Source organism: Petaurus breviceps, unplaced genomic scaffold (assembly GCF_028583685.1).
Source record: "Petaurus breviceps papuanus isolate PSGF00001 unplaced genomic scaffold, PetGlider_PUasm1.0 103, whole genome shotgun sequence".
Classification (NCBI taxonomy): Eukaryota; Metazoa; Chordata; class Mammalia; order Diprotodontia; family Petauridae; genus Petaurus; species Petaurus breviceps.
Window position 1 is genome coordinate 6087353 of NW_027185588.1, and position 14223 is coordinate 6101575.

At 50.1% G+C, this 14223-nt stretch overlaps 2 protein-coding genes across 5 annotated transcripts in view; both read left to right on the plus strand.

The window, feature by feature from the left end:
* The window catches only part of MIER2 (MIER family member 2), a 33309-nt gene extending 25582 nt beyond the window's left edge, over positions 1-7727 (plus strand). For 2 of the 3 annotated variants that reach the window (XM_069103054.1, XM_069103194.1), the window contains 7 exons: positions 338-489; positions 1564-1645; positions 1727-1821; positions 4052-4176; positions 4458-4594; positions 5315-5753; positions 6108-7727. In XM_069103054.1, coding sequence (XP_068959155.1) covers positions 338-489; positions 1564-1645; positions 1727-1821; positions 4052-4176; positions 4458-4594; positions 5315-5753; positions 6108-6129 — 1052 coding nt within the window. In that variant the 3' untranslated portion in view covers positions 6130-7727. The remainder of the gene's footprint in view (positions 1-337; positions 490-1563; positions 1646-1726; positions 1822-4051; positions 4177-4457; positions 4595-5314; positions 5754-6107) is intronic. The other variant, XM_069103102.1, reaches the window with a different exon arrangement.
* Positions 7728-10719: 2992 nt separating this feature from the next.
* Positions 10720-14223, plus strand: part of PLPP2 (phospholipid phosphatase 2) — a 9730-nt gene continuing 6226 nt past the window's right edge. The window contains exon 1 of one of the 2 annotated variants that reach the window (XM_069103300.1): positions 10720-10975. In XM_069103300.1, the coding sequence (XP_068959401.1) occupies positions 10924-10975 (52 nt within the window). In that variant the 5' untranslated portion in view covers positions 10720-10923. The remainder of the gene's footprint in view (positions 10976-14223) is intronic. The other variant, XM_069103388.1, reaches the window with a different exon arrangement.

Sequence of the window (14223 nt, forward strand, 5' to 3'; positions counted from 1 at the left end):
CTCTAGTGTACTGCACAGTCTGGAAAGGGGGGGAGGTAGCAGGCTGATGCCTTGAGTGTCAGGATGAGGTATATGTAGTAAGCCATGGTAGAGGTTTGGCGTAGGCTAGTAAAGGGAAGTGTCCAAACAATCTCTGCTAAATAAATAGTGCTAGAAACACTTAGAAGTTATGCTGCGATTGGGGAAGAAAATTATCTGAAACTTTCCAGCACAATGCCCTTGCAGCCTTAAGTTCTTGTTGTGCCCCCTCTGCCCCTGGGCCCCTGTCCTATTTAGGGTTTATTGGACAAGAGCTGTCATCTTGTCAATGTGTCCCTTCCCTCTGTTCTTTCCTCAGTCTATGAGAAAGAAGACCAGCTGCTGTGGGATCCCAACATCCTTCCTGAAGGGGAAGTAGAAGAGTTTCTGTACCGGGCAGTAAACCGGCAGTGGGATGAGATGGCCTCCTCTCACATCCCTGTTGGGGTGACTGTGAAAGACAATGAGCAGGTGAGCCCGAGTGGGAGGAGAGGTGCTCCCGCCCTGCTGGGACAGGTTACCCGGGCCTTGTGTGCTTAGAGGTGAACAGCCTGGACTTGAATCATAGCTCTGTTACACAGTGACCCAAGGTGTTCACGGTCTCTTTGGGCTTCAGTGTCCCTCTTTAAAATGAGGACATTGGACTAGATCCCTCTCATCTCTAGAGCTCATGATCATCAGAATTAAGTCTTGTCTGTCTGACTTAGTTGCAAGTAAATAAGTAGAGAACAAATTTCCTCTGCGAGGTTAGTTAGGACAGACTGTAAACATGAACCAGTTCACAAAAACTCAATAAGTTTCTGGATATGTGACACATAGTGAGTTATTGAAAGGTTGGCAGATCCAGGGCCTCTCCCTGTCCTGTCTTTTGGCATCACAAAAGGCAACTAAGGCTTTCCCCAAACCACTCAACTGACAGAGCCAGCATCGAAGCCTGGAAGGTGCATGAAGCCTGACCCTGTGGTACATTGCTGATGACCTTGCACTTTTGAGTACTAAGGGTCTGAATCTGGGCCAAAAGAGAGAGGCTTCAGTGGTACCTGGAGCAGAGTGTTTGCATCTCTGTCTCTATAACAAATCAAAGAAAGGTTGCCTAGATTCTCTTCTGACCTACATCCTTATTGTATGACTAGATTGTCTTCCAGTCCTTGGACTTCGGTTTCCTTTTGTGTAAAGTGAAGCAGGAGAGGGGTATTTCAGCTAGTTTATGGGTCCTTTTGAGTGTTTGATTCTGTAATTCCTTTTGGTACCTAACTGGAGGTGCTTTATAATACCTGGGGCCCTGCCATATAGCTCTAGCTCTTTCGAGATTAACAATGAAGTACGGCACCAGGCCAGAGCCCACGCTCTGGCTATTCCTATCAGCAGGTCAGCTCTACAGTCTGTAACTCTCAGGATTTCCTCCCTGACCACTCAAGGTGAGTTAGGAGGCAGAGGATAGGCTCCTGAAATCACATGACTCCAGGGATTTGTCTTTGAGGGTAGCAACTTGAGGTTCTATAGGTGTGGGATGTAGGGGACTTATGGCCTCTCCACTGTCTCCAGGCCCTGTATGAACTGGTGAAATGCAACTTCAACATGGAAGAGGCGCTTCGGAGGCTGCGGTTCAATGTGAAAGTGATCCGAGGTGAGAGGGCCTGCCTGTAGCTGCCTGGCCTGCTCGGAGCCTTTGAGCCCCAGCCCTAGCTACTCTCTTTTTTTATTATAGATGAACTTTGTGCATGGAGTGATGAAGAGTGTAGGAATTTTGAGCACGGCTTCAGGGTCCATGGGAAAAATTTCCACCTGATACAGGCAAACAAGGTATGGAGCCCCTACTTTGGAATTTCACAAACATTTCTTAAGCTACTGCTCTCTGCTGGACACAGAGATGAAAAACAAAACGGGCTCAGCTCTGAGAGCGATATATAGTCTAGTGAAAAAAAGCAGCACATATACAACTATGACCTGAATAAGGGTATGAGGGAGACAAGCTCAGGGAGTCAGGGAAGACTCAGTAGTGGGAGTGGTGCCTCAGCCCAGGGAGCCATGGAAGAAAATGAGGGTTACAGAAGGAGACAGCCTGTGGCACAGAAAGTGTTGAGTTCAGGGTATAACCGATTGACTGCAGTGTAGAGTACATGAAGGTGTGTAATGTAAAATCAGTCTAGGAAAAGAATGACTCTCAGTGCTCCGGGCACTTTACCTTCTGTGTGTCTGGACCCTTTGGCAGTGAGTCCACTAAAACCAATGGATCCTTTCTCAGAAAAATGCTTTTAAATACATAAAATTCAAAGAATAACAAAGGAAACTGATTATATTGAAATTGTTCTAAAAAAAATTAAGTTGATAGAGTTCAGGTTAGAAGAAGAATGAGAAAGAAAGTTCAGCAAAACCTAAATACAAAACGGTATTATTGAAAAGGTTGTGATGTGCAGTGGCATGGTGCCAGGAAGACTCCTTAGAAGTCTGGTCCTCCTAATTTTGTGGCATTCAACTTGGATTGTTTTGTTATTATTCTTGTTCGCTTTACTTTTGTATATTTTTTTTCCTTATTCTGCTCACTTAACTTTGCATCATGTCCATATTTCTTTATATTTCTGATTTTCTGCATTTCTCTCAGCCTAATAATATTCCATTCCATTAATGTACTGTAATTTGTTTCGACCTTTGTGTGTCAGTGGGTACCCACTTTGTTTCTAGTTCTTGTTACCATAAAAGATGCCACTGTTAATATTTTGGCCCTTTCTCTTTGCCATTGCTTCCTGGGGTAGATGGCCAGGAGTAGAACCCTGGGGCCATCCCTCTCTTTGGAGAGTTCCAAGTTGCTTTTCCTGAGACATTTTAAGTTAAGTTTGATTTACACAGAATTTTCCAAGAATCCTCCAGCTGCCTAAAGTCAGGCTATTTTTCTCCCAGTGAAAAGTTAGCTATGTATGGTCATGTGCTCTTCTTATTCCCTTCAGGGCTAGAGATACTGAACTTTGAGATGCTGTGAAAGTATGTAGTTAGTCTAATGTCTCCCTCCACTTCCTTCGTTCATCATGGTACTTGAAGAAACAGAAATAAAACACAAAATCATCTTCATTCCTGACTAGAAAAACTAGGAAATTGAGTCACCTTCTGTGACATTGATTTATTCTTCCTTTTCCCCACCTTTGCCAGGCCCCCTCTCTCACTTCTTCCTGTCCCCAGTCCCAGAGCCGAAGGTTAGATAGCCCTAGCAGTAGTAGAGAGATAGAGGGCCTTTCCCTGAGAACCAACAACCACTAACCTTTTCTGTATGCACCTGCCAGGGACCTGTCAAAATGGATGGGAGAAAGATTAGCAGACCTCAAATATGAAGAAATCTGTGTCCTTAGCCAGTATCATCAGCACTTAATGGTGGATGAGGGGACATAGAGATCAGATTGTCATAGTGAATGCCACAGTCAGGTCACAAGGTGAATGTAGAAACAGGGTAAGTGAATGCATAGAAAGCCAAGGGCAGAGTCCAAATTGTCAGGTCAAACCTAAGGGAACAGACAAGGGACAAAGTTCAAATCAGACTAAGGAGGAGGAAGGACAGCAGAAAGTCTGACTCTGTAAGGGTTGGGGCAAGGGGATAGGGCAGAAACTGCCACTGGCATTAATAGCTAAAGTGCTTCCAGAAGAGTGTGAGAACCACATCGTACATAGTCTGATTAAAGGAGCTGAGAATGTTTAACCTAGAGGAGAGAAGATGGGACGGGACTGTGTGACATCATCAGTAGCTTCAAAGTATTTGAAGGCCCATCAGGTAGAAGAGATAGCCCCCACCTCTGTCTCCCTGAAAAGGGCTGGATTGGCATCGGTGAATGGAAATTACAGAGGCATTTTAGGTTTCATGTGAGGAGATTTCCTAGCAAGGACAGTGTTGGGAGGGAGATAGTGAAAGTTTCCTAACTGAAGGTTTTCAAGCAGAGGTTGGGTGATCCCCTTCCACAGGGGAAGGGGCAAGTAGCAAGATTGCTTGGTCAAGTGTGGGTTGGACTAGCAGGGTCTTCAAGCTCTTAATTCTGTGGTTTCACCCCAGGTGCGTACACGGTCAGTGGGTGAGTGCGTGGAATACTACTATATGTGGAAGAAGTCTGAGCGTTACGATTACTTCACCCAGCAAACCCGCTTCGGACGGAAGAAGTACGTCCAGCCGGGAGCCACGTGCGTGAAAAGCTTCTCATGATACCATCAGTAACGTCATGAAGGCCCCAGGGAACCACTGGTGCTAGGCTCCTGGTTGGAGTTTCCCCAGCTCTGACCCCTTTTCTGAGCAGCAGCAGCAGGGGAGGGCTAGAGCTTCCATGGGCAGCCCTTAAGTGTTTTCCATTCTTGGAAGGGGCTCTCTGGGAAGAGGGTGAGGGAGGCAGAGATGAAAGGCTTCCCAGCTTGCCTTCAGATTAGATCCTGGCCTGTACCCTCATAGCACCCTCTTTGCTCCACAGGGACTTTGCAGACAACGACTTAGACAGTGGGGAGGTAGAAGGCTCTGGCCGCTCTCGGAGCTCCCCACCTGTCCACTCTGCCACTGACTGCCTGGATTCAACCTTCCCCCAGGACCACTTGGCAATGGAGAGCACAGGTAGCTCCTGCGAGGGAGTGGAGCCACAGTGGAATGGAAGGAGCCCTGCACTTGGGGACAGAAGGCCTGGGTTCTGGTCCCAGCTCTGCTGCTTACTAGCAGCACTGGGCAAAGTGCCCTGAGGTGGTATGGGACTGAACCTGACCTCAGGGCCTTACATCCTAGCCCAGGGGTGTGACAGACCTCATAGGAGAGGGCCAGGCCAAGCCAGGACCAGGGTAGGCAATGAGCAGTTCCCTGCTGCTTTCATTGGTAAAACTGTCTTCTCTTTCCCTACCAACCCCTTTTAAACCTCACTGCCTAATGCTGTCCACTTACACTCTTCTCTTTCACCTCTCCTCAGTTGGCATTACTGTGGGTACATTTGAAAAGGCGATAACTTGATTCGCTGCCTCCTGTCCGAGGCCAAGATCTGGTCAGTGGCAGAGCCGGAACTAGAACCTAGGTGTCCTGACTTCTAGCCCTGGGCTCTTTCCTCTCTGCAATGCTGCTCCTCTGGAAATGTGCCAGTGAGAGAGAAAATAGAATGGGCTGCCTTGTGAGGTAGTGAGCTCCCTATCACTCAAGTGTTAAAGCCTGGTTTGACCTGGGAATTATTTCCTCAGTATTGGGACTTAAGTCTTAGGGGAGGGAGGGTGTCAGGGAGGGTCCTGAGAGGAGTGTACAAGTGGAATTGCCTCCCTTTTGCCCAATCCCTGTTTTCCTTCTCCCTTCCCCCAGAACCTCTCAGTGTGGAGAGTGCCGCTTGCAGCCTGGGCAGTCTGAGTGAGTCCGGCCAGTGCAGCACACCCTCAGAGGCCAACTGCTCCTTGGACCCAGCTGAGGAGTCCTCGGGCATCCCTCTGCCTCAGCGTTCCCTTACCCCAGCTAATGTAGGCTTCTATCCGCTGCCAGCGGTAGACAAGACAGAGCTGGACCTAGCCCCTGCTGGGCGGCTGGCAGTGGATTTGGCTTTGCCTGCAGCCCTCCCTGGGGAGGAACTGCCTCTCATCTCCAGCCATGTGGATTTGGACAGAGACCCAGAGGAAGCTGTGGCCCCTGCCCAGGTGGCTCTGTCGGTCACAGATTTTGGACTCCTTGGCATCGGGGATGTAAATCCTTTCCTGGCTGCCCACCCCGCCTGCCCAGCCCCCGTGCTGCACCCTGAGCCCTTGTCACAGTAAGCATCTCCCACTCCAAAGCCCCCCAAAAAAAGGCTCTTTCCCTATCCTCACAGTCAAATCCATTCTCCATTTACCTAGTATATGGAAAGGGGAGATGTGGGGCAAGAAGCCAGCAGGGCCCTGGATAGAAGTTCAGGGGCCCACCTTGGTCTGTCTCCTAGAGTGGAAGGAGGGCTGGCCGGCTGGCTAGTATGTGGGTGTCAGGGGGACTGCTCCTGCCATGTAGACAGTTGGGGCCTGAGTACCTGAGCCCTGCAAATGGGAGGAGAGTCAGTATCTCTTTTTGGCAGGTGGGTGGGGGTGGTTCCTTATAAAATGAAAATAATTCTCTTTCTCTTCTCTTCTGACAGCTGTAACGTGATGACCTGTTGATTTGTTAATCTGGGGGCAGGTGTGTGCACCGAGATTCCTCTCTGTTAACGCGTCACTGTTTTCAGACTGTAGGGCTCTGGCTGACAACTTCTCTTCCCCCTTATGCCCATGCCAGGCCTGTCCTGCTATTGCCTCTGTCAGAGTCCCCCTACCCCCACTTCCATCCTGCTCCTCCCAGGCCTTGGTCAGCTCCTCCATTTTGGAAGGTGGAACTAAGGGGATGAGGAGCTTTGGGCCTTCTAGGCCCTCAATGACTGACCTTCCCAGACACAGCCACATAGAAGGGTTGGGGCAGAGAAAGTTCCCTGAAAAACAGTGCTTGGCAGGGTCCTGAGCCCCCCTCAGCTCAACTTCAAACCTGGTAGCAACTCCCAGGGCAGAGTAGAGTGGGTGCTGGAGGGCAGCCTGTAGGGGGTGGGAAGGAGGAGGACCTAGACCTCCCAAGCCCTCCCTGGACTTCCGTTGCTGGCAGCGGACATGATGGCCTCTTGGACCACTCTTCCACTATAAGGATGAGCCTTCTGGGAGGGGTCTGCTGAGACTGCCAGCCTAGCCCGGAAAAGGGACCCCCCAGGACCTTCAGAAAAGGTCAGAGTCATTCCCCCCAATGGGGGGGGGAGGCGAGCTTTGGGGGTGAGTGGGACTTGGTCCAGCCCCTTCCACCAGCAATCTCCCCCAGCCTGATGGCAGCTCCTGACTTTGTCAGCATCAAGGCTTGGGCAAAGGGAAAGACGTTCCCTTTTGGAGAAGGACCTCCCTAGGGGCATGTGGAAAGAGGACAACAGGATGGCCAGCTGCTGCTCATGGTGCCAAATAATGTGGGGGGGTAAGGGTGGGGCAGGGGCCAGACTCGGAGCCATATACCTCTTGACTGTGTTTGGGCCCTTAGTGACTCCTCTCAGCTCCCCTCCACTTCAGGTCAAGCAGCACTTTACACTCACTCCCTGCTCCTCCCACCACCCTTGTGTCACAGTGGCTACTAGCCCTGGTCAAATGACCTCACCTCCCAGTCCCACTGCCTCTTTTGCTCCAGAGTGCCCAACAGGCCCAGAGAACCCAGTTCTCCACTCTGTGTGAAATGGAGGGAGAGAGGGCCCTCTTCTAGCTTGCCCTGGCCAAGCTATATAGGGTGGGGGGCCACGTGGGAGTGTCCAGCCTCTTGGCTTGCATAAAGCAAGCAGCAGCCACAGCTCGATTTCAGAATCGCTGAGGGCTTTTGGGAAGGAGGCAGCCTCCTCCCCCGACAATATAGAGAGGGCACTCCATGCCCATGTTTCCTCCAAGCCTTGATTTTGTTTCCTGCAGAATGGCTGGAGGACTTTGTTCTTTTTTTCTCTTCTCTTCCCCTGAACCTCCTTTCCCATTTATTTATATTTCTGTTGTTTACAAATCAGTGGGCTCCTGAAGGTTAGGCAGGGGCCATGGCTTCTTCTGCGCCCTGCTCCTCCCCAGGTCCATATGTCATGAAGCACATTTGGTTTCCCCCTGAGCTGTTCCTGAGGGCCAGACTCAAAAGCTTCCCCAAGGACCACACTGTGAAGTGAAAACTGCCTTCAATAGCCCTCGCCGTTATTTATTAAATTTGATTTGAAGTCAAAGATGTCATATTGTCATATTGGGAATCGGGGAAACTTTGCTCCCTTATCAAAGCAATGACAGCCTATGCCTAAGCTGTTGTTTGAGCTAAGGTCCTCTTAGGTAAAGACTGATTCCATAGAGGTGGGCATTAATGAGGGCCTATAAACTCCACACTTGCGTTCTGTGATTCTACATAGTCCTGGGTTGGAGTCTAGGAAGCCTAGGGCTTGTGTTTTCTGACATGGTTCTGTCATTGGTATCTTCAGAGAAGTGAGTGTGTGGATAGTTGAGTGGTTCCTGCCCCATTCTGGAGAAAATCACAGATGCTGTTTGTAATCTGGGTCCAAAAGACACATTACCCCTAAAGTAACCCTTTGCCATTTGTTGAGGATAAATAGCTGCCAAATCTTTTTGCAAGTTACTCCATTAAAAATTAGAAGGCCAAGAAGCAATCGATGTGGCTGAGAACAGGGTCAATTAGACAAATTTTTCTTAATAGGTAATATAGTTTGTGCTTGCTGGGGGCAGTAAAGGTAAGGGGGACCCAACTGGGGACGACTGTGTATTTCAGTGACCTGGTCATGACCAGAAGTAGGTCTTTACACCTCTGAAGTTTAGTGGTTGCAAGATTTTTCAGGGATCGGGGGTTCTAGGGTACTTGAGTAGTCTGTCCTACAAGGCAGTTACTGTTATATGGGCAATGTGCTATGATGAGTTAAGGGGAGGGAGGCCTGCCAGAGTTGGAACCTAGCAATTATTCCCTCAGGCCATTACCTCCTTGGGCTCTGTCACTACCAATGGAATCTGACTTGCAATATGGGTATTTTTAGGCATGCTCCACATTTCAAATCTGGGCATTTTAAATTGAGTGATTTACACAAAATATTTTTCAGTTGCACAACAGCCTGTTTTCCTATATGCAGTATGAGTTCAATTTTCTGGGGATCCATGGAGATAAAACTTATCCAGGGTTCCTTCTTCTGGTTTTTGGAGACTCCTACTGGACCAAGTCTATCTTCTCTTGTGTGACAAACCTCCACCCTAGATTCCCAAAGATGAGAATAGGTCAACAAGCTTTGGGGTCTGTAAATTGAAGGGTTAATTAGCCAATTAATCCTCTAACCATATTCTTAATACCACTACCCCCACCTTGTGCTATATGTTTCCTTGTTTTGTAGGATCCATGATCCTACCCTCCCTTTTTTAAAATGGGGGTGGAAAAAATTAAAGTTTCTACTCAAGGGCTGTCATTTACATAAAGGAGGGAACTTTTAGCTACTGAGGTAGCTTACAAGTTCAAACTGGGCCACTTGAGGAAACCCTTCAAAAGAGGCATAGAAAGGATCTGAGGGCTGAATCTAGTAGAAGGTGGTGCCTGGGATTGGCCTGAGAGGCTGAGGAAATGAGATGGCCAGAGGCATATGGAAATTCTTTCCCCAACTTGGAAACACTATTTTTGCTACACTTCTCCAGTCTACTACTCCATTGCACTGCCTAATGTCCAAAAAATGAATGAGCCCAATATCTTATGTAGATGAGAAAATTGAGGCCCAGGGGTTTGAGGAAACAACAGCTAAGGTCACTGGGGTAGTAAATGTCAGAACCAAGATTTGAATTCAGGTTTTCTGATTTCAGACTCAGTCCTCTGCCTGCTATGCAGTATTGGCTCTCAAATTCTTGGAGTGACAAGAACTCTGGAAGAGCTCCAAGTGAACAAATAAATCTCTTTGGTTCTTAGACTCCCCATTCCCATCTTTATGGACTGGTGTTGGACTAACCCAGTTTTTAGGGCTTCTTCTTTCCTGCCCCAATAATAGTCTTCTTACTCCCAAGGGTCTATTGGATGAAAAGATCTTTCTATTCACAACCCTAAGTGTGGAGAAGTGGATTGCTATCATCCAGATGTATTTAGGGACCCTCCCTTCCTTAGACCCAAAGGGCAGAACTAGGTGGAGTTTTAGAACAATTCAACAAGTTAGTATTTTGTACTTAACTAGATGAAAAGTACTATACTAGATTTTGACAATATAGGAAATTTTTTTTAAATCCTTGCCCTCAAGGAATTTGCAGAGGATGATAAAAGTATTCATATGAGAGGGAGTCAAGGTACTCTGCATGTCCTAAGGACAAAGGTCCAAACCACGTACTCCAAGAAAACTGGAGAAGGAAGAACAGTTTATGGTTGGGAATGGGGAGTGGAGGAAAAGGCAATGGAAGTGGTGCCAGAACTGAGCCTTTCAGAATGAATTGGAGAAAGGAGTGACTGAAAAGGCACTTAAGCAAATATATGCTGTGATTATCCCAATTTTACAGTTGAAACTAGTTCAGTGCCGTGCTGCAGGCTGCATACAGCGAGTGTGAGGCAGGGTTGGAACCTGGGTCTTCCTGACTCCAGGCCCAGAGTTGAACCCAACTGCCTCTGATTTGATAAGCGAGTCAAAACTTATTCCTAGCTTCCAGAATTCCTCCTTGAACAAAGGGAAATCGCGTTAGAGGGGATACTTTTGCGGGGGGAGGGTCGAGGGATGACATCAGACCAGGAGGAACTTCGGCCATGAGAGAATAGAGCTCCCATCAATTTACGGATGCTAAAACAGGCTAGAGGGGGGAGGGGACTTGCCCAGGAAAACTGGCCAAAAAGACCTCTAAATTAAGAGGCCATGGCATAAAAGCCTTGGCCTTTTTCAGGAGACTCGGGGCCTTAGTCCCGACTCTTCTACTAACGCCCCATGTCGGTTTCCCCATCTCCGAAAAGGAGGAAAGGGAAGGGAATAAGAATTTGTATAGCGCCTAGCATGCGCCACGTACTGAGCCATTCGCCTGGAAAAAGTCATTTGACAGAAGATGAAAGCTGGACGGCGCGGCCCTCCCAGAGCCCTTCCAGCTCTAAAGCGGGCTCCCAGGGAACCTGCTCCTTCCTTCTCACCTCGTTTCTTCCTCCTCCTTCTCCCTCCGGGGGCGGGACGGGACCAGAGTCCAGCCTCTCCGCCTGCTCCACGCCTCTCGGGCGCCCGCCCCAGCCCAGCTCCGCCGCCATGTGACCCTGCTCCCTTTCCCTCTCCTCCCCTTGGCCCAGCCTGGTTGGCCTCCCTCCCTCTCTGCCTCCGTCTACGCCGCGCCGGCCGGGGCGTCCGCGTCCACCTACCGGGGCAGCGGAGGCGGGTCTGCGCTGCGCTCGGAGTCAGCCGTCCAGGGCCGGGCTGGGACGGGCCGGGCATGGAGAGGAGCAGGGTGTTCGTGGTACTCGATGTGGTGTGCCTTGTGGTCGGTAAGCCGGGCGTTCTAGCGCCAGCCCCTCTCATCACCGGACCCCTCTCCCATCCAGTTGTGACCCCCTCCCCCGCCCACCTCCAGTTGTGCAGGACCCAGCCATCGGAGGGCAATGGAAGAAAGGGCCTTCCTATTTGGACTTCGGCACCAAAGGAGGTGGTCCAAGAGCCCAGACCTGGAAAGGCTGGAACTGGGGAGCTTAAAGCAACCCCCGCCCGGCCCAAGAGTCTGAGGACGGGCTCCCCTTGGTAGAAGATCTCTTGGTGGGGGTGGGGTGGAAGGAGAGGGAGAGGGAGGGGAACGACCTCTGGGGCAAACTACACCGTAACCCCAGCTTTGCGCCTGACTCCCTGACTTTGGGTTGAGCGCTTAACCCTCTTTCTTTCTGAGTCTCAGTTTCCCCATCTGCAAAATGAAACGATTGGCACTGTCTTTACAGCTATTATATATATATAAAACTTAGAGTTCTATGAGTAAAGTGCCACCTATAAAAGGGGAGTTCCTTCAGAAGAGGAGGAAGTTGGCCCCCTCTTCCATCCGGGGTGCGTTGTGCCAGCCCCCCTTCCTCTTGTTTCCCTCCCCGGGGCAATGAATCATAGCAGGGAGGGAGCACTGATTAGGCAGAGTTCTGCCTGACCAAGCCTGGCCAGTCCCTGTAGGCACGGGAGACCTTAAAGCTGAACCCCAGAGGGCTGGGATCCAGGTCCCAAACACGGCGCACACCCAGGACTTTGAGCGGGTTGAATGAATGAAGTGTCAGGTTCTGGACCTCTTGGTGTCCTCCCTCCCATCCAGATGCTTCCGAATATGGAAGACTGCTTTGGGGACTTTTTCTGACCGGTCCTCAACGGCAGTCTTTGAAGACTTCAGAACATAGAATGTCCGCCCTAAAATGGAGGTCATATAGACAGCAATCTTGCTCCACAGATAGGAAACCCAGAGTTTAGAGACTGGCCTGAGGTCACTTTGGCAGTTAAGCCCAGGACTCCTGATTCCCTGGCCAGGGCTCCGTGGCCTTTCTGGCTGAGTCCCAGCAAACCCGAAGCAGATATCCCTCATACACCTTCGCTCTGGGACAGATCAGAGCCAGCCGAGCTGGCCTAACCTCCTCCCTGGGTTTCTGGCCTGGCCCAAGTCCTGCTAGCTGTAGAGACTGCTCCTCTGGGGAGACATAATTGCAGGTCGTGATTGTGGGGTTTAGGGAACAGGTATGGGTTAATCCAAGCTCTGAGTGGCTGGGGGAGGGGGGGCAATCTGAGCTGGGGACCCTGGCCCCTGCCTATCCCAAACCAGTCTGACTGGTTGGTTTTCCTGGAGGAGGGGGGGTGCTGCTGACTGCCTCAAGGCCCCTCCGGTCCCCTCCCCCCAGGGCCCAGACAAAGGATGAGTGTTTACTCTGGGGCTGACAGACAATAGCCTGGGTGGCTTGGAGCTGTGGGAGCCTGGACTAAAGGTAGCCTTTTAAGGTGGCCTGGGGGAGGGAAATCTACCAGACCTGGGCTATCTGGAGCTAATCCCTAATCCCCTCCCTAGTGGAGGAGATGAGAAGGGAGCGTCGGCCCCCTGGATCAAGTTAATACCCCTGACCCGGTATCTCCTTCCCTTGGGGCCCTGCTAGGGCCCACACTACTTCCTTTCTGTAAACTGCAAAACTGGGGTGGGGGGGAGAGATTTGCATTAGTCTATATTGTTCTGTGAGTCTTTTCCTACTCTGAGGTTACCTGGTTCACCAAAGAAGAGGATAGAATACCAGAACCTGGGGATTTTTATAGAGGGAGAATGACCTGGGGCACCTTCCCTTATGCCAGGCTCCATGGCAGAGTATTTCGGACCTTAAACCCCTTTGTGGATCCATTCCCCATTCCTCACAGAAGATCTCTTTTCCCTTACTTCAAACCTGTGAATTCTCAGAGCAGCTCTTTACCTATGGCCCCTGAGGAAAGGGAGTCCAAGGCCTGTGCCTGGGTGAGGCTGGTCCAGTGAGCCCTGCCCTGGCCCACGCCTGAAAACCAGCAGGGAAAGTGCCACCTCTTGGGTTGAGGGCAAAGGGTAGACAGGGTGCTCCTGGGCATGAGCTGCTGGTACTGGGAGGGTGAGGGCAGGAAGAACTCTGGGTCAGAAATGAGGAGACCTGGCTTCTGTTATTCCCTTTTACCACCGACTTGATCACCTTTGGCAGGTTCCTTTCCTCTCTGGGTCTGATTTGTAAAATGAGAGAGTTGGACCCCACTCCCAGCCCTCAGCCTTGGTATTCTGTATCCTAAGGATCTTCCTGGTTCTGACATTGTGTTCTCTGGACTCTCCCAGTCTTGACATTGTATGTTCTAAGGGACCTCCCAGCCCTGACTTACTGTTGTTGAGGAAATGTCATTGATGTGCAAGTGAGGGAGAGCTGAGCAAAGTCAACAGCCTCAGTCTGTCCTTCAGAGCCATCTGGGTCCAGTGGCAAGATATGGATCAGGACGACTGGAGATGGCCCAGGATACAGTGGGGGACCTTGGCCTTTTCAAGCTAAAGGCTTTCCCAGTCTCAGTTTGTCTGAGGCAAAGCCCATTAATTGATTAAGGATAGGTAAGAAATGAGTCAAAGAATGGCTTCTTTTACCTAATCCAAAAAAATCAGTCTGGGAGGGGAAGACCCTCAGGGTTTCTGGCCAAAACAAACAATTGCTATATCTGCTCACTCTGAGCCATAGGAATCCAAAGAATGACCAAGTGAGTCTTGGGCTGGGATCTATTGTTGGCCAGTCTTTAAGAGCCAGAGTGATTTGGGTTTATGGCTTGGTCCATAAAAAAGAAATCTAGCCCATAAACCCCAAGGTATCTTACTAGTGATCAAAATTTCTATTCCTTTGGGCAGATCACTGACAGGTAAGAGTACGATTCCCTGTGTGGCCAGAGAGAGAGGAGGGAGGGAGAAGGAAGGAAGGGGCTGCTTTGCCCATCTGGAACTGGCCAGTCCCCAGTGGGGCAGTGAGACTACGACTCACAGGTTGTTGTTTTGTCCTTCCTTCTGGAAGAGGACCATACATCAGGAGGGAAATGTCATGACTTGCAAGTGAATTGGATTTAAGTGAGGCAGGGCTGTGTAAGGTCACCAGCCTCATTTTCTCCTTTGGAGACACATGGGTCCAGTGGCCAGATATAGATCAGGACAATTGGAGGTGCCCACCTCCCCCTCCAAGCTCTGACATCCCATGTTCTAAGGCTCTGACACTCTGTTGTAAGGGCCCTCCCAGCCCTGACA